The following is a 27,412-nucleotide window of genomic DNA, read 5'->3' as shown; positions in this document are numbered from 1 at the left end:
CATCCACTATATTAATGAATAGGCAACTAATTATTTTCAGCACTAAGGTTGTTTTTCTTTTTTTTTTTAACTAACCCTCATCATAAAACCAAAACCATGCAGTCACACTCCATCAACCATTACAGAATAGCTACAGGTGCATCAGAGAAATCAAAACCAAAGTTTTTCCTCTAAATTCTGCTTTATTCTTTCAATATCAGGTATCACATTCCCATTTAAACTGGTCCACTTCTCATCTAACAAGCATACTGGATAAAAAGTTTTCGGGGGCACTAAACCAAAGCTTAAATCAAAGATGTGCTAGAGATATATAGCACCCTGAATGCATATCACCTTAACAACTAGTTTAGTACCTTTGTGACAAAAGATTCAGCAGCTCAGGAGCTATATCCTTTCCCATTTTTCTATTAATAAATGCTGTAATATCACTTTCTAACAGTCATTTTAATCACCGCTTGTACATCTCCAAAGAATTGCAAAATTAGGAAATAATAGCCTGTAGCCTATTTTTAAAATTAAATTCTCAGGTGATCAGATACACAATTAGTCTCCATTTCTACTTTTCATTTCTCAGGAGCAATTACATTTGAAGACTAATAATTGGTGTCTCTTTTTGAGGGACTCTCTTGTGCATACTGTACATCCATTTCAGTGACAGGAAAACTGCAAAAATCTTGTATCCTGTGAAACATTAAAAAGCATTTTATTTCTCAGAAGTACATGCACACTGACTAAAAGGAAGAAAAACATGAGTAAAGTATTGTCAAAACAAAATAAAATGTATCATGCCAACAGTAAATAACCAGAATTCATTTTTGCCCAAATTGACACTATAATATAAAACCAAGGTTCGGTGCATTTACTTCCATTTTTGAAGCATCTCACGAAGGATGTTCAATTTGGCAGGCAACATGTACTGGCACACCTTAACTTAGCACAAAAGAAGTATTCTTGTCAGGTAGCCCATTTTGTTCTACTCATCACCACCACACTCTGCTAAACATTTTCAAATTACAACTTTCAAAGAGCAGGACAGCAAATGAGTAGATTCCCATGTAGGTTTTCAAAGAATGCACTTTGATCACTGAAATTTTAAAGCCATACTCTTCCACCCCTACTGTACAGAAATTATGTCCTCTTTAAAATTTCTTCTGCCTAACATCCACCCCAAAAACCTACAACAAACTGCTACTGAACTGGGTGAAACGTTTAGGTGAACAATCTTGACTGCTTCTTCCAATTTTTGTCATGCAACTGCCTACAATGCCTAAAATGGACTGCAGGGAAAGGGAGTTAGCGAACAACTCAGCATGATGACAGAAATGAAAAATAACTACGTTTTTTAAAAAAAATTGTGAAAAACATGAACACTAATGCCAAAACTTCCCCCTCCATCATTACATTAGCATGGGAAAGAAAAATCTAACAAAATGCCATTTTGCCACAAAATGCTCCTGCAGTAATAAGCACAGAATAAGAGTATTTTTAACAAGCTTCTTGAGTGTGATGGTTTGCTTCTTTACAATTCTATTTAACATTATTTAAATGACCCTTATTACATTGTAAAAAGATTCATCTGCAAGATGACAGATGGAGGAATTCACACTTTTTCGGTTGCTAATATGTTTTGTTTCCTACAAGACTTGAGTTAATAGGTAACAGTCTCTCTACCCACAGAAAGTTATCATTCAGAACAATGTAGTAAAGCACAAGAGATAGGAAAGGATTTATAGAGTTCAGGATATCTGGGGCCCGTCTCCAGTAAGGAGAAAAACTATAATAATTACTTGTGTTCATGGAAGGTACTAATAAGACATCAGTGTGTGGTCTTCTGAGCAATTTCATGCTCCCCCCAAGCTGCTTCACTTTGTCTCACACACATTGCAGTCATGCACCCATTCAGTGGAGTGGGTTCTTTTATTCTCACATACATAGAAATCTCCTAAAAGGTATGTAATCCATAACACCTGGGACAAAAATCAACCCTCAGGAAATAACCTATTTTTTGCAAGTCCTGGGGCTCTTCCCTTCTAATTTCTTTATAATTACACCTGTGGATCTTAAAAAGTTCTGAGTTGCACATACACCTGCTTCCTCAAAGTCATTTATTTTGGTAGTATTTCAGCAGTTTTCTTCATTAGGATCCACACGCTTGTAGTTAAGTGTTGCCAAGTTTGCTGAACTGGAGAGAGGTATAAACCATGCTGTGCAAAAAGCCTGTTGAGTCTAGGCAGCTTTTACTTGGGCAAAAGGGGGTGTTGTTTTGGGGAGGGGGGCGTTGGTTGGTTGGTTGTTTTTAAAGAAAACCTGCACACAAGAGGAAATAGCAGACCAGTATATGTGACAAGCGTGCCAATGAGTCCGATTTGCAATGGCCACAAAGAATTTGGAAAGTCTGTTTAAATAATTAGTTGCTGCAGATTTCACTTACAGAAATGATGAGGCAATCTCAAGACGAAGAAGATAAACCAGTCTTACTTCAGCTGTTTTAAAAAGTCCTTGTAATAGTCAAAAGGTTTTAATCTTGGATGTATGGTTAACATATAAATTCCAAGATACAGAATGGAGACAATCAAGTGCACAGTAGTTGGACAGTAGGAAAGCCAAAGAAAACAGAAAAGGGTATTTCTTTTTGTTAGCTGACTTTTCCACAGAACTGACAGGCTTTACTGGGCACAAAGAACATCTTCCAATCAAACCTACAAACGGCTTTCCCTATGGTCTCAAATTTTAAAATACATAATTGTGTTCTCAACGTAAAAATATGGTTAATTTTCAAAGAAACAACTGGGTTTTATCCCATCTATTCCCCTCTCTCCCACTAAGCAGCACCACGTCTTTGCACAAATCAAGCAGAATTTACATGAAATGGGTTTGGCACATGCTGTCTTATACCCGGCAAAGCTTAAACTGGAGTTTGCTGGATAGTTATGTTTTCTCCTCACCAGAAGATGTTGAGGTCTTTGTGCATCAAAAGCGGAGGGATGCTGCTTCGATGATAGATGTCCCTGTGGATGAAGAGGATAATTCGGATGTACTGTAGCTGACTGAATGGACTGATGTTCAATTTAAAGTTCTTATTTCTCTGATGATGGATTCCAATGCAGAGATATTTGAGACTCTCCTTTTTCTGAGAACTTCAGTGCTCGTCCAAGCAGATGACTGACAGAGGATGTATCTTTGCATGACAAATTGTTGAGAAGAGATTGTGATGTGTGTTTTAGGGTCATTTCCTCTGTTAAATTCACTATAAAAATATTTGGGTTTGTTTCTGATTAGCTTTTAAGCAGCAGGTTTATCTTGAACAACCATCCTCCATTCAGTACAGCAGGTCTTTGGGCACTCCAAAGGTATATTTAATGTACTCATGGTGTGGTGCTTTTTTTCCCCCCTGCCTATATCTACACTTTGGGGTTGTTCTGCTAGCAATCTGGAAAAAAATTCATCTTTAGAAAGGCTGGTTAGTTTGTTGGATTTCTGTCAGAGGATAGCATGCCAGTCAGTAAAAATTAAGGGAAGAAAAAAAAAAAAGGAAAAAAAAACCCACCACAAAAAAACCCCAAGTAATGATTTTTGTTTCCCTCCACAAGTAGACAGACAAAAATCCCCAAGTCTCCCTATCTATTCTGTAATATACTATTTTAATGGGAAGTCTACCTAAAGATTCCAATTCCCACTCCATTTTGCTTCTCTTTGAGGGTATGCATCCTATATAAGGACAGTGATATTACAGAAAGGAAACATGATTGTATTTTCAAACGACTACTAGCCACTCATTTCGTGTTTCAGCACGACAGAAGCATATTTTATTATTACAAAAAAATAATGTTGTTGAAAGTACGGAAGTTTAGAAAGGTAAAAATAATAAAATAATAAAAAAACATTTAACATAGTTTCAAAGTTTTACACAGAAGAGAAAGCATCTATAGTAAAAGTACTAACATCATAACACTCACCAACACATTTTTCAGCTAGTTCGCCTAAGAAAGGATCTGACAATTTGGGGTTCCAATCCCTGGTATGAATTTGTAAAATGTGCTTTCGTGCCTGATTTTAAAAAAACGGGGAAAAAAAAAAAAAGATCAAAATTAGCAAGCCAAATCCATGTCATAATATTTTAGACAAAAATAGTATTTATTCATGTGAATATAAAATTGTTTTACCTGTTTTTGACATGTCACTGAGACACATAAAAGAGAACTTAGCACTCAAAAGTCTCTCAAGAGCAAAGGTTTTCCCTTCTTTTTTGATTTCATATATAAGCAGTAATTTTTTCAGTATACCAATTACACATGTTAATCGCTGTTTAATCAACAACATTATTATACATGAAATGATCAAAACTCATGTTCTATTAGGAATTACCATAATTTTATAATTTAATTTTTAATTGCTGCATCTATGATTAGCAGCTTCTACTGTCAAATGCCTCACCAATTAATTTATTGCTGAGTAGCATAGTACATACACATGAATTCCAAAACTATTTCATTTTAAAATTCTATAGAATCCAAATACACCAATCAATATGCAAAGTAAATTTAATTTTAAGTATAAATTCATGAAATATTATGGCTGAGTTTATATAAGTCTAGAACAAGGAACTGAAATGTTCCTGTTGCCAATATAATAATGTCTGGCTTTGCATGTACAATTTTTATGTGCTTAGCAGCCTACACGATAACAAAGCTATTTTCTTTTACCATAACTTCCAAAACCCCAAATAGTTAGGACTCGTTATATAAATCCATACAAAACCACAGTTTTCAGATAAGCAATTCAGTTTAATGCAAACAATTCACCTGTTTAGTTTTAACTATATTCTGAAGATTTGAAGTTCAATACAACTTTATGTATACAATATGTTTTTACTAAAAATGTCTTCCTAAAATTAAACATTCTTACAAAGTAAGTATATATATTTTTATTTCATAAGCTTGGTTGTCAGGCATTCAAATGTTTAATACACTAGAAATGTTTATTCATAAATCTCCTTTGTAAGTTTTACCTTTTGATCAGGCAAGTTGAAAAGAAATTCCCTGTCAAAGCGACCAGGTCTCCTGAGTGCAGGATCTATAGAATCCAGTCTGTTTGTAGCACCAATTACCACTATTTCACCTCTATTATCCAGTCCATCCATGAGGGCAAGAAGAGTAGACACTATTGAGCTAAAAGAGAGTTTTCAAAAAAAAAAAAGGTATAGGGAACACTGCAAGAATTTTTACTTTTTCAACTGCAACATTCATATTTTCGAAGAAAAAAAGCCAAGTTAAAAAAACAGTTCCAAAACTGTTTCAAGTCTCAAAGCAAGAAGGAACCTTTTGATATAATCTGTATTACACCTTAGTATCATGACTCCAGTAAGAATTACATCAAATTCAAATCTCCTCCCTTAAAAGTTTTGGAGAATGTGAGCTCAGGAAGCCATTTATTGCAGCTCTGAAAAGTTCTCTTCCATTAACAATGTGTGCATCATCCTGTTTAGAGCAACTGTAGCACCAGGCAGAAGAAAGGTACATCAAGACAAAGCCACATGTTCCCATAACCTCCTAATCTGCTGGCCCCAAAATTTCCCTCCTGTCGAGTGGAGGGAGATGTACACACAAATGCCACCACCTATAACATGAAAGATACAAGTGCGTTGCCATAAAAAGTGCAGCAAAACTGAGATTGAAGGCAGCCAGGAAAAATTTCAGCCAGCAGTAAACTGTTGTAAAAATATGTTTTAAAAAAAAGACACAATAGCAACTCAAGACAAGTTTGCACATCACTCCATCCAGAATCAAACAGGGCAGAGGTGTCCAGTTCATTCATAGAGCATAAAATTCATCATTTTAGAATAAAATGTTTTTCAACTGTTTATTCTATTGGGCTGGTAACAGACAATCTGTTTACAGTACAAAACCAGGGAAGGCTGTGGAAATCTTGAACTTAATAAAGGTGGCTGAAGGGTAATCTCCACTACAACTCGATTCCCAGCAAATTACAGCCTGTCTGAAGAACTGAGAAGATGACTTTCAACATCAAAAAACCTCAACAATCTGTCCTTTCTAGTGTAAGTGGGCTTACACAAAAGCAAAAACCTTTCTTGGGAACTGAGTAAAATTACACTTAAGAGTTTACCAAGATAATGTAGCATATACCAAGATAATGGTAGCATATGAGAAATACTACCTGTGAATCTGATCTTGTCTACTTGAACGAACTGGAGCCAAGCCATCTATTTCATCAAAAAAGATTATAGAGGGTCTCATCAAGTATGCCTGGTATGCAAAAAAAAAAAAAAAATATAATTTGAATTCACTGTTAATTCGTAATTTATCCATCAACATAGAAAACAGTTTGTTTTTATTACAAAGCATTAACATGCTAAACTAGCACATACACTTTTGTTAAGAAGTGTACAGACTGAAAATAAAACTGAATTTTCAACTACAGTACTGTTTCAAAGCAAAAAAGACTGCATTCTCCTTTGAATAAGCAAGATGGCACCAGTGTATCAGTTTTACTGTGTGTTGGAGAGATTCAAGACAAACTGAGACACCTTATACTCAGTTACAGAAAACAGTATCTCATCTGCTCACAACCTGTTTGTTTAGACATCTGTGTCTGAAAACAGCTTTTGTTTGAGCAACCACATTTCACTGCTTTATGTGATGCTCTCTTCTGTCCATCATTTTCCAAGTCAAATAAGGATACTAAAACAGACACACAGCAGATGTAATCCTGCATCCTCCTCTACACAGCATTTATCTTGAACATGCCAGCCAAATTCAAACTTGCTGATTTAAATATTTTTATCAATTTTTACTCAGACTACTTTTTCTGCTTCATTAACGGACAAGTTGAGAGACTTCTTCCTCTCAGTTTTCAGAGCAAGAAAAACTGTTCTCAGCATTCCTCTATTTCTTCATCTAAATATGTAATTTGAACAAATCCTGCCCGATCTATGGAAACTTAACAGATATTTAGTTTCAATTGCAAATAATTTTGGCTGCCTAGAACACAAAAAAACCCAACATAGAGAGAAATTATATGAAAAATATGTATTGTCTTCTAACCTGATCAAAAAGAAGTCGAAGCTGACGTTCAGATTCACCAACCCACTTACTGAGACAGTCTGCTCCTTTCCTCATAAAGAAAGCCACCTTTTTGTCTCCTTGACTGCATTCATTAGCTAGAGCTCTAGCTACCAAGGTTTTACCTGTTCCAGGAGGACCATAGAATAAACAGCCCCTGAAGATAAATGGATCAACACAGTCACAAACTTATTTTATGTCTCCTGAAAAACTCCAAGTCAAATTTTATAATGAAGACAGGGAGCCTGGAGAAGAAAGACTTAAGTTCTAGTATTATTATTTAGTGTATTCAACATGACTTCATAAAATCTAAGGTTTTTTTATGCTTTCAAATTAGTAAATCTTTGCTTTGTAGAGAACATTAATCAACGGCATATTAAGCTCCCAAAGGATTGTTTTACACTAGTTAAATACCTCCTCAAATATTAAATCTTAGGTAATACTTGAGTCAGCTTTTGTTAGTTCTTTGGAGAGACATACTTCCTTTAAGTGACAAAAATATCCCCAAATTTTCAATTTACTTAGATTATGTGTATACCCATTTAAATCACACACCGAGATGCCTGATTAAAAAATACTAAAACCATAATATAACATTATTGAGATTACTTCTATAAAAGAAACATCAGCATTTAGCTTGGTTTAGTAAAATATTTGATAACATAATGGGAAAAAAGGCAAGGTACTACTTAATAGAATACTTGAGAATTCTTTCTTTGACCAAATCAGTTTACGTTTTTACCACAAGAAAAATAAACTAGATTTTTGAAACTCTTCATCCCGCTTTTTACATTCTATAGACAAGTGGAGTAGCAAACATGTAAGTCTATTTGAACTGTAAACACTTCAGGGAAAGAATCAATCTCCTATGTGTTTTCAAGTGAAGCATTCTTCAAAGCTTAATAAAATAAAAATACAACAATAAGAGTAAATACACCTACCTTGGTGGTTGAATTTTGAATTTTTCAAATATTTCTGGATAGAGAAGAGGAAACACTACCATTTCCTTAAGTGCAAGGATATGATGGCTCAATCCCCCTATACTATCAAAACGCACCTTAGGAAAAAAAAAAACAAAACATAAAAAGCATATATTGCAACAGCTTTCCACAAAAGTACCTTTACTTATAAAATAACATATTTGAAAACAAATTGCAAACTACATTGCATTGATCAACAGGAGTTCCCTGAATTTTGAAAGTGTAAAAAAGTTGAGAAAGTCAACTCTTGGTTACCCCCATGAGGTTTATCTGTTTCACAAGTTAACTGTGCCAAGGATGCCTGGATCTACAGAGATCCAGCCTGGGTCTGAGAGCATTTTTAAGCTCAGGCACAGCATAACATGAATATAATCAATGTGCTTCTAGACAATGGTTCAGCCCTAGTAATAATTCAGCAGCTTCTGCGCAACACACACCATAAGCTAATGTGCATCATTGTTTCTGAATAGGCACAGGACCTACATGGCTAGCACTGAGCTAATCAAACCGGGTGGTCAGTACTGCTGTTTTCTGCACTGCTGAGCATATCCCAGTTTCTACTATTACAAGTAATCACAAACTGACTGTAAACAAAGAAATATAGTTTGGCAACTGATATTTTGGTTTATTTATGATATGTATGCAGCCTGTTGATTACTACAGGCCAAAAGCAAGTGCTTTGTAGCCCAAAGGAATAAACAGACAACAGTTTTGGAAAAAATCAAAAAAGATCAGTAAGCTTACTATGACTTTACTTCAACTCCAAGGAGAGGCTGTGGTGAATTCTGCTTATGCATAATTGGGGGAAGGAAAATAAGAAGTTTTAACAAAACCTACCGATTTATCAACAATCATAGGGTCAACATCAGCCAAACTTGCCCCAACTTTCACACGTTCTCGCAGGATTCCACTAGCTAAGTCTTCTGCTCTAAAGTTTAAAGGCAGGCACCTGTTCAACAACAAAAAAACCCCACCAAATAAATACTGTTCTGTTTTGATCATTTCACTGGAGTGGGAAGAACCAAGAGATTAAATGCCTTCTACTACCTGAAGAGATGACCTTCCTGGATTGATAAAGTAATCAAAACTAACTTTTTTATTGTGGTAATTATTCTTTTATATCTGGAAGTGCCTTAAATATAAAGATAGTTTTACGCATCTATACAGATATTTCAATCTGGAGAACTAGGCTGGACAGACTATTTTGATTAAACACAGAAGAAACAACGCTGACCAAAACAATAGGACACACTCCACTGGCGTAAGTTCAGTATGGCAAGAAAAGGATTAACAGTACAAGGAAAACAAATTTTAAAAAATATAGCTCATTAGAATCCAGAGAAAGGAAATAAAAATATTTCTTGCAGAGGAGTCATAACTCACATCCACCTGTTCCAGCTTCTTAGTGTATACAAAGAAGCTTTAAGCCCCTACACAGATATTACATCAGATCAAATACACAGTTAAAGGGAGGAAGAAAGGTACCAGTAAGATACAGGTTACACTTGGAACTACTCTTTTGCTCGTTGTGCATCTTTGGAATTCCTCAGGTTGGAAAAAGGAATGGTGTGGCAGACAGAAAGAGACGGAGAAAGAAAGATGAGGAAACACTTTTTTTTCTGTTCAGTTTTCCAACTAATGTATCTGTGGCAGTAAGTAAATTTACTGATACACTTTATAGATCTTCCACTTTTAGATAACTGGTGAATAAATGTAAGGTCAAAGAAATATGTGTTGGGTGCGTAGAATGCATGTATATAGAATATTATTACACAACAGGAAGAGAGAAGAGTAAGAGCTAGTATTGGGAGTACAACTGAACTAACTGGGACCAAGTAACACCAAGAATAAAAATCCATTTTAACCGACAGAAGTTGTTTGTCTTATAATCCAACTGAATGAAACAGATATTCTTATCTTTCCATCTTTTTATCACTATTGTTAATTATCTACTCATAAGACTTCAAAATCTATGTTAATATATAACCAGCAATCTTCTTACACTATGTCTGCAGATAATCACAGGCGGAATCAAAAAAGCCTGCAGAACTGATAGAACGTTACAGAATAGTTCTGCTTGTTTTCTGCTGAATAATAAAAATCAAATCCTTCTAAAGACCAAGGATGTTTTCATACCTATTTCTTGCTCTGGCCATGCTTTTAGATTTTCTTCTTTCAAAACGTTCTTCATCTGAAGAGGTTGTATCACTGCTGTGAATGGCATGCTTCTTTCTCCTATTGAAGTGGCAAAATAAACATAAAACTCAGTCCTTTTTGCAGTAGAGCGGCATGTTTTGATTCTTTTATAAAAACAAAATTGAAATGGCCAGTACTGTTCAGGTTTAAGATGCATGCAAATTTTAGTTTTATTAAGTAAGTATCAAAATAATCTGGGAGGGGAACAACATCTTTTACTGTCATCTGATTTCAACATGAACATTACTAAAACAGTAAATCCCAGTAAGGTATGTAGTTGTGTCCATGTTACCTCAGCAAGTGTGATTGAGTATTCAGTCAATAAGCTGCTGAAGTTCATCAGACAGCAACTGTACTTAGGAAAGCTTCCAACCACTTTAGCCACCTCCAACATAACAGAATAATCAAGATCTCCTTACCCAGTTCCGTGCTTCCCTTTAAATATTCTTTGAAAAAATTCCATACTTCCTAAAGCATATGGTCTCTTTTTATGAGGTCATTAATTCTGAACAGCAGAACAGTTTCACAAAATATCTTTATTGTAGTTTAACTTCTGAATCTGAATCTAAGTAAAATTACTATTCAAAGTCTGCATGAACCATTTCCTATTTTAGTATGACAGTATTTCTGAAAAATATTTCAGAAATATTAGAGAATGTACGCTACATCTTCTGTAGAAAAAGGTGTTCAGTTTGATATCAGTTTGAAAAAAGTTGGCACTTTTTTTGCATGAAAAAGTTGGCTAATAGTAAAAATTCATGTATTTTTAGTGAATTTAGTGAGCTGCATCATTTGTATGAACATGATAATGCACTGACTAGCTGTTTTTTGCCAAAGGATAACATGGTCAATCAGTTTTACTGTTCGATGACCAAAAATTAGATACATTTAAAAACGTATCAAAGACAATATGATGCAATTAGGAAGAATTTTTATGACAGTGTCCTGACAAGAAGGGATAAAATGAGAGTGGAGCAATGAGCATGCTAAAACTGAAGGGATAATAGCTTTCACTCTCTTTACATCTTACTAGCAAATACAAGTCCTGAGATTACGCAAAAAAATGTCATATGCGCTTTAAGCAAAAAAAAAATATGCTCTTCAAAATTAAATGGTTTTATTTGTATTACAAAGAAACTTGTAGAATCATAAGATTCTGTTATTATTTTATTTACTTTTTATATTTTCACTATGCCATTAAACTGAGCAATAACAAGACAAGAGTTTCAGCTGAGACTAGCATTCGTTTACTTGGATTCTGTCCATGGACAAATTTATCTTCCTGAAGTTTTGAGTAAGTTTATTTTTAAAAAGATGTATTAAGCTCTGATCTCATCTATTTTGTTAAAGCCTATCGACAGTTTCCAAGACAACTTGGTGTATTCCAGACTTCTTTTACACAAAAGGTAAGAGTCAAAAATGACGCTTGGTAAATATTTTATTAAATTGTTAGTATTACTTGGATGAAATCTGGACTGGAGAAAACAAAAAACATTACCTTGATTTGTTTATTTTTGTAGACTAGAAAGGGGATATTTGTTAAACTGCTGCTTTGGATTTAAACACTAAATATACGCCCTTATAGAAAAAGCTACAGTGTGCAATGCGCAACTCTCTTTCCAGTACTCGCAGCACACCTGTTTCCATTCTGTTTATCACAAAGCTTCTACTGGTATTATGAAATTCATTTTTGTATGCTGATCAGGATCTGAACCTAAGATACAATTCAAGACCCACGCACATGCATGAATGAACTGTACAACTCACTCAAGAACGTTTTGAAAATCAAAATCTAATAGAAATGTACTGAGGGAAAGCAAACAAGTACATACCAAAAGACTGACATTTACCTGATATGGCTTCTTCTTGCAGGAGATCTGTGAATATCAAACAGTGTATTTTCCCTCTTTTTTTGATGAGCTGGCACTGAATAAGAGAAGTTACAGGTTTGTAACATCAATTACAAAACAACAATAAACTAATCTAAATGCAGCGCAAAAGTGCTAAATTATTGCTTTACCAATAATGTTATAACCAGTTTCTCCAAAAGCTGAAATTAAGACAAGAACTGGGGGGGTGGAGGGAAATCAAACCTCTTATGCTTTATTTCACCATCACCATACTTGGCTTGATACAGTCATAAGAACTCCACCCTCAGCCTCCTCAAATCATCACAGCTATAGCTATCATGGCACAGAATGTAATTCATCCAGGGCACTAGCATTTTTAGTTTATTTGCAGGACATGAAACTCCACAGAGAAAGCTCTGCACAGCTGATAATATGGGATGTCTTGAAATTTCTCTTAACAAATAAACCACAGCATTTCTCTATCAGTGTCTTAATTTCCAAGTTGCCTTAAGATATAGCACACTGCATACACCATTGCAATCTGAACCAAATATGCACAGAATACATTATTTCAAACAGAAGTATTAAAAGATTCAAAATCAAGAGACGCTATGCTGAAACCTGTATGGATCACTGAAGGCATGTCCTTTGAGGAGCGGCTAAGGACACTGGGTTTGTTTAGTTCAGAGGAAAGGAGGCTGAGGGGCGACCGCATTGCTCTCTACAGCTTCCTGAGGAGGGGACGTGGAGATGGAGGTGCTGAGCTCTTCTCCCTGGGATCCAGTGGTAGGACACATGGGAATGGTTCAAAGCTGTGTCAGGGGAGGTTTAGATTGGACATTAGGAAGCATTTCTTTACCCAGAGGGTGGTCAAACACTGGAACAGGCTTCCTAGAGAGGTGGTCGATGCCCCATGCCTGCCAGTGTTTAAGAGGCATTTGGCCAATGCCCTTAATAACATGCTTTAACTTTTGGTCAGCCCTGAAGCGGTCAGGCAGTTGGACTAGATGATCGTTGTAGGTCCCTTCCAAGTGAACTATTATATTCTAAATTTCTCATCTAGGCAAAATGTGGTAACTGCTGCTATGCAATTTATCTACGGTTACGAATTAGGCTTACCACTCAAGAGAATCAGGCATAACAGTAACTATTTTTTCTATGTAATTACCTAATTTATTAGATTGCTTTCTGAATTCAGCTTCTGCCAACTATTTCTTGACCTAAACCCCGTTCACGTCCAACCCTGAGCCCAGCACATGGCACTACTTGCAAAGTTCAATGAGGCAGCATGCACTAGCAACACCACCACCACTGACAAATTGATAGATTGTGTCTCAGTAATCGTATTCACATGGTGAACAAAAACAGAGTGTGCTGGTTTTGGCTGGGATAGAGTTAATTTTCTTCATAGTAGCTAGTATGGGGCTATGTTTTGGATTTGTGCTGAAAACAGTCTTGACGATCCAGGGATGTTTTTGTTATTGTTTCGTTACTGCTGAGCAGTGCTTACACAGAGTCAAGGCCTTTTCTGCTTCTCACCCCACCCCACCAGCGAGAAGGCTGGGGGGGCACAAGAAGCTGGGAGGGGACACAGCTGGGACAGCTGACCCCAACTGACCAAAGGGATATCCCACACCATATGACGTCACGCTCAGCATATAAAGCTGGGGGAAGAAGAAGGAAGAGGGGATGTTTGGAGTGATGGTGTTTGTCTTCCCAAGTAACCGTTACGCATGATGGAGCCCTGCTTTCCCGGAGATGGCTGAACACCTGCCTGCTGGTGGGAAGGAGTGAATGAATTCCTTGTTTTGCTTTGCTTGTATGCACGGCTTTTGCTTTCCCTATTAAACTGTCTTTATCTCAACCCACGAGTTTTCTCACTTTCACTCTTCTGATTCTCTCCCCCATATAACCAGGGGGGAGTGAGCGAGCGGCTGTGTGGTGCTTAGTCGCCGGCGGGGGTTAAACCATGACACAGAGGCAAGATGAAAGTCACTAATGCTGCATGGGAACTCTGCCAGGGGTGAGAAACAGTCATCCAACTTTTCCCTTCCCACACCCATGGTATTCTTGGAGGCCAGCAGTGCAGAACTGCATGAGCACTGTCTAGTTCCTCACCTATTGGAGGGGCCTGGTATCTTTCAACAGTTTTTCTCTGTCTGAGATTATATGGCCGATCATTTTCTTCTCCCTCGGCCTCTTCTACTTCTATATCTCCATCTTCTTCCTGAGACTCTGTTGGGGGGGGAAAAATATTTTCAGAACACTTCTACTTCGTGCCAGAGCTATCTTCATCCTAAAAATTAACATTTTAATGGTCACTGAGAATTATTCCCCCCGATTAATTAACACTAATTGGCAAATCACTGGAAATTTGAAGACCAAGATAAATCTACAGCACATTGTCAAACTCCCTTCTAGTTTCCCACTGAAAGTTCTGGAAAAGCAACAGAAAGAAAAATAGATGTAGTCAAATTAATTTTAGTTGTAAAGGACTTCAAATATCACTTCTATCCACTATCTTTTTCCTTCAATAATTATCCTTCAAATTAAGAATAATGCCTTTCTTCTCACTCTTTTCCCATAGGAGCCTCAGAAAATCAAATATTTGACAGAGCATGAAAATAAGTACAATTTTACAATTCACAATATAATTTTTACACAAAGCAAATAAACACACTGTATAAAGGTACCACCTAGGTCCATCTATTAACAGGATCAGTATTTCCATCCATAGATCTCAGAATTAAGACTGCATTCTTGTTATTTGGGACAGACCATACCTCCTACAGCAGTTTCAGTTCAAAATCAAGACATACTACGCTGAACCCTGTACGGATCCCTGAAGTTTGAGTCTGATTTCTTAAGGAAGCCAAGCATGCTGTTCATCGTGCCAGCAAGTTAGCCATAACCCCTTCTTTCTCAATCCTTATTGAACCCACTGGCCAGTTTCATACAAATTTTTAAAGGAAGGTAAAATTTCAAATACAGCTGTGTGCCTGCAAGCCTTCTAAAATTCAGTGGATGGATAGAAAACAGAGACTTTAATTAATATCTTCCCCAACGGAAGGATGCAGAACTGACTATTACACATTCCTTCTGGTAACTGCCACCCAGCATATGAGAAATAGTCTATCAGTTATAACATGTATAGTTGTAGACTACATGCATCTTGGCTTCCACCAGATGATTGTTACAGGGAATACAAGGAAAGCTCCAATTACTTGGTGTGGCAGAAAACAGGAGTAAGGGAACATAGTATATAAACATTTAGAGACCAGGGTTTGTTCTGCTAATTTCAGATAAACTTGCTTTTGTTTAAAGAAAACTATTTGTAGAGATCTCTAAAACTTCTCTTACTTCTAAAGAGGAGGAATCGTTCAGTGTGTACTTATTTGCAATATTCTTGTTAATTGGTCTATTTAATAACCCCAATTCCAGATCCAAAACCAAATTACTTTCTGTAGTGCAATATATTGCTATCTTAGGTTGAAGAGAGCTTTGGTTTATAAGTATTTCAGACAAACTCTTACAATTCTTTACAACCCATACCTTCTTCTTCCCCTTCTGTGGACACTTCATGGTGGTTTTGAATCCCATAGCTGTTTCTCCTCAGTGATTTCCTTCTTCTTTTCACTCGAGAATACATATCCATGTTTTCCTGGGATAAAATTCACATACACGCCTATCAGTACTGTCCCATGCCACTCACAGCGCTAGCCCACAGTTCAGTAAGTAATACCCCACACAATCTCTAGCCCCCAAGTCTTTTTCCAACACAGCCCTTCACAGTTAAGACTACAAAAGCAGTCCCATTTAATAGGTGGTAAAATAAGTCTCTCAGTACCTAGTCCGTCTAATACATAGTTAACATCAGTATCAAGCTGTTTTAGGGAACAAAGCAGATGACAGTCCCTGATCCTGTTTTCAGACTACCAGAGTGTGCTTCAAACCAAAGGAGAACCACCACAGTATACCATGAGAGCGTGGACGTCAACTCATCAATTGATTTAATATATATCCATGAATTTTGTTCTGAATTTGAGTTTATCAAGTTTTTTTTTATGTTATCCACTGAAGAGGATCTGAAACCTTTTGACAGGGTTACAGACAAATGTATGGAGATGCCAAAAACAAACATGCTCCCCCTTGATACTAGTTTTATTCAAGATCTGAGACACTCTACACTTACAAATTCTGTGTCTGTCCACATTCGTAGCCGTTCTACTTCGCCAGACCGCCTATTTCTCCTGATGTTAATATTATCCATTTCCTGTAGGACAGCTTCAGCAGTACTAAAATATATGCAACAGTTAACACAAAAAAAAATTCAGTCTTAAAATAGTAGACATGCAGAACTTCTTACACAGCATCCAACAACATCACATATCTAATTCTATGGTCTGTTATGGCTATTCCAAGGTCTACAAGTCAACTAAACATACAAATGAATTAAAACCTGAAAATTTTAGGATAGCTTCTTGAATCTATCAATTAACTACAAAACCAACCATAATAAAGAAAACTGAAAAATGAACCTACACAATATAAACTAAAGAGTATGCAAAAGAAGAAATGCTGATGTTACTAAAATTCAAAGTTCAAATTAGGCTGTAATATTTCAAAAAACATTTTTTCCTCAGTGTAAATTGTAACATATAAATTCCTAACTGCTTAGATGTTAGATTAGGTGTCAGATAAGATAAAGTTTGCAGAATAAGAAAGTAAAGCTTTTTACCTACATAATTATAATATTGGGAAAGCAGTTAATGCCTCCACCCCATAAGCTTTACAGCTTCTTACCCTGGCCTCAGAAAGACACTAATACATAAAGGATTTTAATTTTTTTTTAAATGTTAAATCAGTAACACCTAGAATTTAATCGTTCATTATATGAGCTTAGTACTCTACCATTCCTCATCTACTATTTAATTAGTCCACGTTTTCATTATCTGAAGTATTTGGAAACAGCTGTCAAAACAATAGTGGTGTATAAATAATAACCTTAGCCAAGATGCTTCATTGCTAAGGAAGAAAATAACAGAGTATTCACCAGGCCAAGTCAATTATTTGGCCACCTGTCCTGAACACCTAGTTACTGCTCACTATGGCGATTACGGTAGATTTCCACTGGAATTCTACTATATCTGTATAATAATTGTAAGAAGGCAGAAACTTTCACTTCCTTTCTTTTAAGCTGCTTAGAAGTAAATCTAAAAGGTGAAGTCCTGCCTAGAAAGAAGTCAATGGAAGTTCTGGTCACAGAAGTCAGTAAAGTCAAGATTTCATTATGAGTGCCCCTCTTAATTTTAAACAATTCTTCTAAAATATATGTGATGTGCGACATAACCACTTCAAGTAAAATCATGCTATAGTTCGCTATCAAAGAAAATAGGGTTGGAGGGGACCTGGAAAAGTCCACCTGCTCTGCCAGGCAAACTACACAATACCTAAATCATTCCTGACACATTTGTCTAACCTGTTCTTAAAAACCTCCAATGATTATGGGACACACTGTTATCAGTATAAGTTCATATATAGACTTCAGTACCATGATCTTATCAAATTACAATCTTCATGGTAGACTTTTTCCTATTGTTGATGAGGAGAGGGAGATTCAACTGCAACTAGAAAAATAAATGTAACTCAATATAAATTTGTAAACTGATACCAAGTAGTTAGTGAGTAAATTGAAAAAGAAAATTAAATTAATAAACGATTCAACAGAACACATTTAACAATAAAGATCATACTTGGCAATTAAATGTTTATGTTTAAATCATTTTCCAAGCACTAGAGCAAGCAGTCTCTCACAGATGTGACTATTAAAACCCGTTTTACAGGTGGGAAAATTGAGACATATTAAGTGACCTGCCCAGGGCCACATAGAAATAGCATTTCAAGAAAAGTATTTCTGGCTCCCATTCCTATGCTCAGACCAGACCGTGCCTCCCTCTCTGACCTACTTTGTCTGCACAGTAAATGTCAAAAAGTGACACCCACCCTATGTGAATTACTAACAAATGGTAAAAAACAAAAACAAAAAAAAGAAAGCTACAAACTTTTGATATTTTATGATCAAAATCATACAAGCAAAATCTAGAAAGCTTCCAAGCATTGTTGCTAATCACCAATTTACATCACATTTAGGGTATCACTACATAAAGAGGTTACTAAGAAACAAACTAGGGTGTGGATTTACAGCATGTCAGTCACTCTGCAATAACCGCCAACATACACAGTTTTCTCCAGGTGTAAACACAAAGTAGCTTACTCCTCAATGAAAGTCTGGTAAGCTGCTTTGCATTTAGAGCATGGGTAACATAGGCAGTTACAGCACAGGACCCAGCCTGTAACTCAAACCACAATCTAGCTTGCCTTGACGCTAATACGTTCCCACAGTAAAACACATAGATGGCACTGGAAGACAGGGTTTTCTAACTTTTAAAAAAATCATTAAGATGCTTTGTGAATACAACTGAAGTATCCCCACATACCTGTTTACTAGCTGATCAAACAATAAACTCTGATTCAAAGTTTCAAATCTGTTTTTCCTGGACCGACAACTTTTTCTGACTTCTATATCTCCGTTTATGCAAGCATGGTCCCCATCTCCCTTTTTTTCCCCTCGAAGGGGATGGCTTTTGAGAGCTAAGAGAAATTTGTATTACTACTTCAAAATGCAGGAAACAACATTTTCACAAACAAGAATTAATAAGAGAATACTTAGCAAGGACAATAAACCAAAAGTTATGGAGCACAGTATGAGCACCCTTATATTCACTAAAGAAATATGTTTTTTAAATTCCTATCAAATTTGTTTTACAAGCTATTTCTCCAGACTCGAGCTTGTTTCCTTATATGATAATCTTATTTTATGATGAAAATTTGGCATTCAAATATCCATTCAATATTTTTAAGTTAACATCAATACTAAAATGCACACTTGGCCCACAGTTTCGATTCTCAGTCTTTCAAATACAGTATCAAAAGGTCAGATACAACACATTGATTTCACAAGCAAATCTATATCAGCTACTCTGTACAGTGCCAAACAAAAAGGGATCCTACTCCTGATTGTTCCTCAGGCACCACAATAAATAATAAAAATACCAAATATGCTTAATGGATTAACACTTACATAGAGTCAACACAGAACTAAAAGGAACAGAATTGATGAAAAAGGGACACAAAAGACAAAGTGATTTTAGCAAAGATATGCAATGAGATGGCAAGTTTGTAAGGTAAGAAGCATATAGGAAAATTGCTCAAGGTAGCAGGAGCTGCAGACAAGGCAGGTCTCTCTAAAGCAATAGTAAAGTAATGTTAAGAACCACAGAAGGCCAAATTTCAAATGAGCAAAGAGTAAGTAAACTAAAGAGACCAGCTGGGAGAGGAAGGCCAAAATTACGTCATAACAGTAAATTTGGGAATTAAGGAAAACATCAGGATCATGGCCAAGAGGTCTGAATTGAGAAGAGAAATGGAATTTCATCTAAGGATGTTCACCGTGTCCACAGAGAGCATCCAAGATATTGACAAAAGAAAACTGAGCCAAACCAGTAACTTTTCCGGTCAAAATGATCAGAGTAATCAGTAAAGTTATTAAAAATATGTGCATCTGAAGATCATTGAGATAAAATTGTTAAATGTAAAAGTAGATACAACAGGGTCCACTGTAATACACTTACATAAGCTACGTCCATTTGGTAGTGTAGCACCAGGCTGAGAAGTTAACCTAGGAAACAATTTACATTAGACACACAAATAATGTTAACGCTCCTTAGCCAAGCAAAAGTGAAAATAGAACTTTAAACATAGAATGTTACACGATACACTATGACTTCAAAACCTTTGTGACACGTAACCTCTTAAGAGTCTGCTTCATGCCCAACATTGGAATAAGGACAAAACTGCCAAATACCAATTATATGAATCCCCCCAATTATCTGAACATCTCTTTTATTAATCCCTCCAATGTTCCCTCATGCCATGTCCTACTATTAACTCTGCCCTTAAGTTTCAGAACAGGATCTTGATATAGCTCTTCAAAGGTAATTATCATTCAAACACTTTGGATAAACTAGTAAAAGCACAAAAAGCTGTTTTCTACTCACAGAAAAAGAGTAAATTTAACAAAACTACCAACTCAAGTGAATGGGATTAATTTATGCTGGGTGTACTTAAAATCAATAAAAAATATTTTCATGTTCTCTACCAACCTAGTATTTTGAATTTCTTTTTAAATTAACTTTTAGGAAAATTAAGCCCTACTCCTTCATAGTCAAAGACAAAACCATATTTCAGAGTTTTCTGCAATTTTATTGTGTAAGCAATTGTTCCTTCATTCACTTATCTTTGAAAAATTAAAAATATTCTTATTTATTAGACATGATTTTACTAAAAGATAATTTAGAGTAGAATACAAATGAACAAAAACTCTATAACCACTGGCAGACTGTTAAAAGTAATTTGTCAACACTGCTATGCAAAAAAGCTAAATAAATCAGGCAAAAGGAAAAAAAATATTTTTCTCTCTCTTCTACCCTCAGAGACACTAAGTACTTTACAGACAAGTGAACTGTATATACTCCAGACCAGTACTCGATAGGGAGGAACTCCTTGTTCTCAAACTAGAAAACTAAAACGAATTTGATGGGAAAGAGAAAAAGGAGGGGAAATCTTAATAATACCAAATGCAATCTGAGCTCAAACATGACCAAGAGTTCAACGGACTACAAAGTGTTCAACTCAGAGGCACAGAGGATGTGGGCTTTGCTATTATTTTCCTAAGAAATGTGTAACAAATCCTTACAAAAAAAAGGTAACCTAAGGATTTTTGCAAGGGTTGGGTAGCAACACAAAAAAAACACGTTTACAAAAATCATGTCCACATCCAACCTTCCGATAACATTTTTCTGGTCAGATATTTTAAGTATTTTAGAAACCACAATTGAAGGAGTGAAATTTGATTATAATAAAGGTTTAGCAACAAAAATTTTGGGAAAAGTCTTAGCTACTCAAGATCACTATTAGGCCCAGCGCTTTGGATTTCGGCAGAAAACAACAAAAAAAAACCTCAGATGCAAAGACGTCACAGTGGGTTTTACATGAGCAACAACATGAGTTTCAGTATCCTGGCCAAATTTCATTTGACACAGTGATCTAAATTCTCCCAGCCACATTAAATATTTTTTTTATTTCTTAGCATTTCTAATAGGTACACTACAAGTCTACACTTATAAACAAAAGAAATAGAAGGTACATGAGTTTCAATACATTCCCAGATGACCATGGCACATGATATGCTATATTTAATTTATTCTGTTTTAAAAGGGAAAAACAAACAAAAAAAGAGATCTATTTTAAGATTTACATAGTTTTAAAATATACTTCATCCTAGCAGACGACAGTCCAGTAGCGAATTATGGTCATTCTTACACACAAAGCGTTGCAAGAACAATTTTGATTTGTACATAAATACGAATCTACAACAGAATCAGTATTAACTGAAAGTTCATGGTCCAGGAACACACTGTCTACACTGTCTCATAATTACTTGTGTTCATGTGAAGAACCTTATGAACACAAGAATGCTTTGTAAAATATTATTAATAAGAGTTATAAAAGGAAACTTTTTACTTCTCTTTTGAGTTATAAAAATGTGGCAGGATTGAGGCTATATTTAATAAAATACAGTAATTTACTTGAGTCCTTATAACCAAACAGGGAAGAGAGGTTGAAAACGACAATGGAAAGAAACAAACTTGACCATTATCCATTCCCTAAAGAGGAGGATAATACTGATTTCCTAATTAAAATGTCCTGTCTTCTTATAGCTTCACTACATAAAAATACCAATTAAGTCACTAAATTTGGATGTATGAAGAATCTAGAATTCAGACTGCATCTCAAATAAAATTACTTTCCATTTTTGCACAAATTTGCATAGAAAGGAAACACGGAGATGAGAGGATTGATGTAACCCACGTTCCTGGAGCCTTAAACTAAAAGAAAATTGTATGAAAGTAAAACGTTTCAAAAATATACTCTTGAGCATGAGCTGCAGCTCACTGCAGAAATAGCATAAGTGGGTTAACAATACAGTAAAAATTGGTAAGACTTCATTTTTCTCTTGGCACCAACTTACCTGGACTGTCCAGTTGAGATGCTCCATTCCTCTCGCTGTCCAGAACTGCGTGATTTTGATTTGTCTTTGCACACAGGATCAGCATGTTTTGAGGTACGTTTGGCAGGAGGAGATATGTGGCTATCACTCAAACTAGCATCACTACCTTCATCTTTCTGAAAAGAAAAAAAGCATCAGACCATACTTAATTGGCTCATTTGTACATATCCTTACAGAAAAAGAGGAAACTTAAGCTTAGTGAACAAACTCTTAGTAACCAGCTTATGTGAAATATTAAAAATGTTTATTCTGAAAACATTACTGGAAACTACAAAAATATTTAATTTTTAATATTAAACTTTTCTATAATATTTTACATTTATTTCTGAACAAGCATTCTGTTTCTCTAACCCGCTGTATTTTGTATATTATACATGACGCTGCTACTCTTACCCTACTTGCAAAAGAACTAATAGTGCAAATAAAGAGAAAAAAAGACTGAGGAAAATAAACACAGCATAAGTTTATTCTACTGGCATTATCTTTGTCTTTAAAATGCTTAAACAGTCACATTATGCTCTTCCTTCTTGTAAGAGTTTTGCAATACCTTGTTCTCTTCTTTAGACTGTCAAACACACAGCTAGGAGTAACTGAAAGTGGACTTTACACTTTTACAGCACTCTTTGTCTAATGCGTTCATTAACAGCATTATACACACTAACAACATTAGTCTTAACACCTTTAAGAAGCACCTAAACACTACCAGAAGGGTTTTTTTCTGTTGTGCTTATCAGAGGTAATGTAGACAGAAACTCAAAGATAGTAGCAACTGATTACTTCAGAGCTGTACGTAAGAAGTAGACAGACAGCAAACTTTGGAGGAACTGCTTCTGCTAAGGTGAACTACAAAAAAAAAAAAAAATCAAGATTCTATAAACCACAAATTTTAGCTCATGGAAACAGCCTTAATTAAAAAACTAAATATCCTCTCTTGCAACAACAGAGTAACCAATTTCTGAACATTAAGGTCCAGGAATTGTGAGTAAGCACTTAAACTAAGAACAAAAGATAATTTTACTCATATGCAATGAGATGATCATGGAAGTCCCCTTTGTTCATCAGGCTCATTAACAAAAACAATCTGATTTGTACTCCAGATAATTCAACATCATGATGTCTCACGTACTCAAGAAAAGTTAAAAAAAAAAAAAAAAGTCTTTTTCTTAAGAGACTATCATAGCACTGTATTTAGAAAGTGGCAAAGCCTAAAGAAACGAAATAGGTGCAGTTCACCAAGACAGCTCAGCACCACCGAACCCAGGGGCTGGCCCATGCGCTCCCGTGCCTGGCTACACAGCACCACTCCAATCTCCTTTGATCTTCTTCTCATGGTTCTCTGACCTACCCATAAACCAAATCAGCTCACTAAAGCTTCAAAAGTTCACTTACTTTCTGTTAGATTAGCTTTCTACCTGGTTAGTGAGCTGAATCATTTCAATGAGGGATCAGACAAGTACAAAAGATAATGCAAGAAAAAAACATGAGGTAAGGATGGGACCACTGTCTGCAGGAACAGAAAGCTGCAAGAAACGGGTTGACTACATCATCCCTTAACATTTATTTTTATATATTATATATACATATATAAATATGTATTTTATATATAGTTAACAAATATTAACTAATATTAAGTACTTACAATACTACAAATAAATTAATAAGTATGGTATTCATTATGATATAGTATTTGTTCACTTAATATGTTATACATTATTTTTGTTTATACTATAAATACTTGTAAATCCTTTCGATAATACTAAAAATACAAAATACTAAAAACTAGTATTAAATGCTAACCAGCCCATGCTCACATCTCATTTTAAAAGTAGTTTTAACTTTGATAATTGTTAGTCTGTCAAGGTAAATCCAGGGAAAGAAAGAGGTCTATATTAAGATTCAATCTTAGGACTCATTTAACCCTAGTAAAAAAGCAAAACAAAACAAACCCCACACTTTTTTCTTCCTCTTTATTTCACTTCTTTAGGAAGTACATCAATGTAACTTAAAATAATATCTATACTAGAAGATCATAATTAAAACTTTAGATTAGATGAAGCAGAATTTTGGATCTAAAACTAAGACTTAGTCAAAGTGGTAGCAGACTTTGACCACCATTCCTAAATACAAAACACCCGCACCTTGCATAGCACTGTAAAATACATGTGCAGGCACCCAGCTGTTTTCCATAACACTCTGCAACTACAAAATACCAACTTTTCACAAAATTTTAATAGCGTACATATTCACTTCTGAATACTGTAAGCATTTGTGTATGTACTTTTTGCTTTAATCAGCCACAAGTTTATTTGTGGACTTACAGAAATACATCATTGCTAAGTCAATTTTAGTAACTACTTTCTGAAACTACAAGAGCTACCCTGTGCAGGATAGAAGCAGAGTTTCAAGGTAAGCCACAGAACCAGTTTTAAACCGGCTAGGCGAGACAGAGAAAATGAAGCTAAGAAAGAACAACAAGCATGTAACGAAGCTTTATGAAGGCTAATATTAAAGCTATTTTGCGAGCAGTGAAATTAGTAATGCATAGGTTCCTATACTCCATCTCTACCCCTTCCCATGAAAAATCCTAATTCCTCCCAGTCTCCTACAACACCTTTCTCTGCATTTCCTCCAGTTCCCTGCCTCCGGTCCCAAGTCTCAAATTTAGCTAGTATTCCTCATTTGTCTATTTATTGGTCAAAGGCAATACCGCGATGTAGTTACTTCTGAGCTACGTGCATGCCAAGTGGTCAGCTGGCAGGTAAAACAAAGTATTAGCGATTAACCTGGAGACAAAATCTGCTACTTCAGGTCTCCCTCTCCTACTGAGTTACTAATATTCACAAAATTTATAAAAGCTGAGTATCTTTGAGATCTCTAATACCATCAAATGAACACATACTGGCCAAGAGCTTCAAAAACTGGAAGCGCAGGCTAGCAGTCAATGTGATCACGTCAGTGCAGTTGCCTAAGGAACTAGGCCAGCAATGAAGTGGTTTACTTAACAGAGGCAATAATTTTTGGTTATTCTTTGTTTAGGATATTATTTTCAGTTGAGCTTCATTTGTCTGCATATTAACTCTACACAGTAACTTAGGAAGTACAAAGGAAGTGTAAATTTTAAGATAGTCAAGTCCAAATACTAAATAAAGTTAATACACCTGCTATAGAAGATGCACTGACATACAAAATGTTTTACCGTGAAGTAGTGACAATGCTAGTAAAATGAGAAATCATTGAAATTTTAAATATATTAATAAGAAGCCAAGCTCCATTTTCCAGTTAACAGACAATCTTAAGAATTCAAGCTTTAGGGAATCAAATCACACCTAGACTGCCATCCAGAACTTTCACCTACCTACAGTAAAATATGGAGATGAGGCTTTCATTACACTCAAGAGATTAGCCAAACTGGGATATGCTAGAACAAGAAAAGAAATTAATTTCAATCTGAGAAGCCTTTACAGAGAGCAGTTTATCCACTGCCTCCTCCCATTTATAGCAAAAGAGTCTAATGATTCCACTGCACTCAACTTGCTCCCTCAAGTAACTGGGTCTCAAACCATTCATACTTCCAATGATTAAAAATAGTACTTCAGTTTTAACCCAGGAACTTATTACTTAACAGTACACATCATGAAAATGTTCTGGGACTAGAAAGAGAAATGTACGACAAAAGCATCGAACTTAAAAATTAAGAAATTAATAACGCAATTGCAGAAGTAGGAACTAATGCACTGAACTCAAAGCTCCTAATGAAACACTGGCACTGAAGCAAACACACTCACATACTGAGAGAATGCAGAGAATACGAATTAATAAAATCTTAATCATGTCAGAAATTGCCTGAAAGCATACCAAAGCCACAAAGAAAAAGCAAGCACAGAAGAATCAAAAAATGAGTTTACGTAGCGTCAGGAAGTACAAACACGTAAACAAAATTCAGCGCAACTGTATTGATCTAACACAAATGAGAGAGCCACCGAACTCCACCCATGATCCAGAACAACCAGAACCCAGCGCAGCTTCTTATGGAAAGCACTCTCACTAATAATGAGTAAGGAAATAACTGGAGTTAACACGATACCACCCGTGGCCTAGACTGGCAAAACACAGCCTTCATTATGTTTGGATTCAAGAGTGAAATGGAATGTGACAGATAAATGAATACTGCAAATTAGCTGTTGAGCTAAGATTCAACAGGGAGAGTCTTGCAGAGGTAGTGGGGCAAACTCTGGTAACACACCTTCACTGAAAGCAGTTGAATGATGGTAGCAATAAATCTAGAAACCAAATCTAAAATGAATACATAAATAAAGCAATAAAATAAATACAGCTGCATACTTATCTCTATGTTTTCTCTACTTTATATGAAAAGGAGAAAGATGGAAAAAATTTTTATTATAATACTCACATTCATGAACAAGCTACAAAAACACTGATATGCAGTATTACCTGTAGTTTCTTCCACATCCATGCCTAAATTTCAAAATAAGAATTTGATACTAACAGAGCTTTATTTATAACATTTAGAAACAAGTCCTTAAGTTTTGAAAGAACACAAACTAGAAATCAGTGAATAAAACTGACTTCTTCCTTCTCAATCTATACTATTAGAAAAGTGACTACACTGATACAGCCTTTCAGCATGACTGAAGGACACGCATACCAAGGGAGTCCTCACCGACAAGGGCTTGCCTTCAGGTATATCACAGGGACCAGCTAGCTAAAGCTGATTAATTTTCAAGTTAAAATACAAAGACTACTTCTAGCATATTGAAGGGGAAAAGGTAGGGTTTTTTTGTTTCTGCTGTTTTTTAAGTAAATTGAATCTCCTGGCCAAGCAAACGTCTAAAGAACTCCTCACTACGCTGCTGGTCTGAATATCCCAAAACAACCATAATCCAGCCGTCTTGGTAATACCAGCTGAGTACGAACCATCTCTATCACTGTCATCTCCAAGAACATGAACGCAAGTTCATTGAGTTTTTGAGTAAGGGATGACATAACATCCAAACCACAACCACACCTTGCAATTTCTGAAAAAGAGTCCATCTGGTTTGCCACAGATTCAGCTGTATTATAAAACACAGGTATGCAGACATGAATATTTGAGTTTTC

At 35.7% G+C, this 27,412-nt stretch overlaps 1 protein-coding gene across 7 annotated transcripts in view; it reads right to left on the bottom strand.

The window, feature by feature from the left end:
- Positions 1 to 27,412, bottom strand: part of ATAD2B (ATPase family AAA domain containing 2B) — a 79,289-nt gene that overhangs the window by 41,443 nt on the left and 10,434 nt on the right. For 5 of the 7 annotated variants that reach the window (XM_075144966.1, XM_075144963.1, XM_075144964.1 and 2 more), the window contains 14 exons: positions 22,256 to 22,410; positions 19,797 to 19,843; positions 18,603 to 18,756; positions 16,298 to 16,400; positions 15,658 to 15,766; positions 14,224 to 14,340; positions 12,106 to 12,181; positions 10,196 to 10,294; positions 8,897 to 9,008; positions 8,021 to 8,136; positions 7,062 to 7,236; positions 6,175 to 6,263; positions 5,009 to 5,168; positions 3,957 to 4,047 (listed from right to left, as the gene is read on the bottom strand). In XM_075144966.1, the coding sequence (XP_075001067.1) occupies positions 3,957 to 4,047; positions 5,009 to 5,168; positions 6,175 to 6,263; positions 7,062 to 7,236; positions 8,021 to 8,136; positions 8,897 to 9,008; positions 10,196 to 10,294; positions 12,106 to 12,181; positions 14,224 to 14,340; positions 15,658 to 15,766; positions 16,298 to 16,400; positions 18,603 to 18,756; positions 19,797 to 19,843; positions 22,256 to 22,410 (1,603 nt within the window). Of the gene's footprint in view, positions 1 to 3,956; positions 4,048 to 5,008; positions 5,169 to 6,174; positions 6,264 to 7,061; positions 7,237 to 8,020; positions 8,137 to 8,896; positions 9,009 to 10,195; positions 10,295 to 12,105; positions 12,182 to 14,223; positions 14,341 to 15,657; positions 15,767 to 16,297; positions 16,401 to 17,656; positions 17,721 to 18,602; positions 18,757 to 19,796; positions 19,844 to 22,255; positions 22,411 to 27,412 lie in introns of those variants that run through there. The other 2 variants (XM_075144968.1, XM_075144969.1) reach the window with 2 other exon arrangements.

Source organism: Calonectris borealis, chromosome 3 (genome assembly GCF_964195595.1).
Source record: "Calonectris borealis chromosome 3, bCalBor7.hap1.2, whole genome shotgun sequence".
NCBI lineage: Eukaryota > Metazoa > Chordata > Aves > Procellariiformes > Procellariidae > Calonectris > Calonectris borealis.
This window is presented reverse-complemented; position numbering and strand designations above follow the sequence as displayed.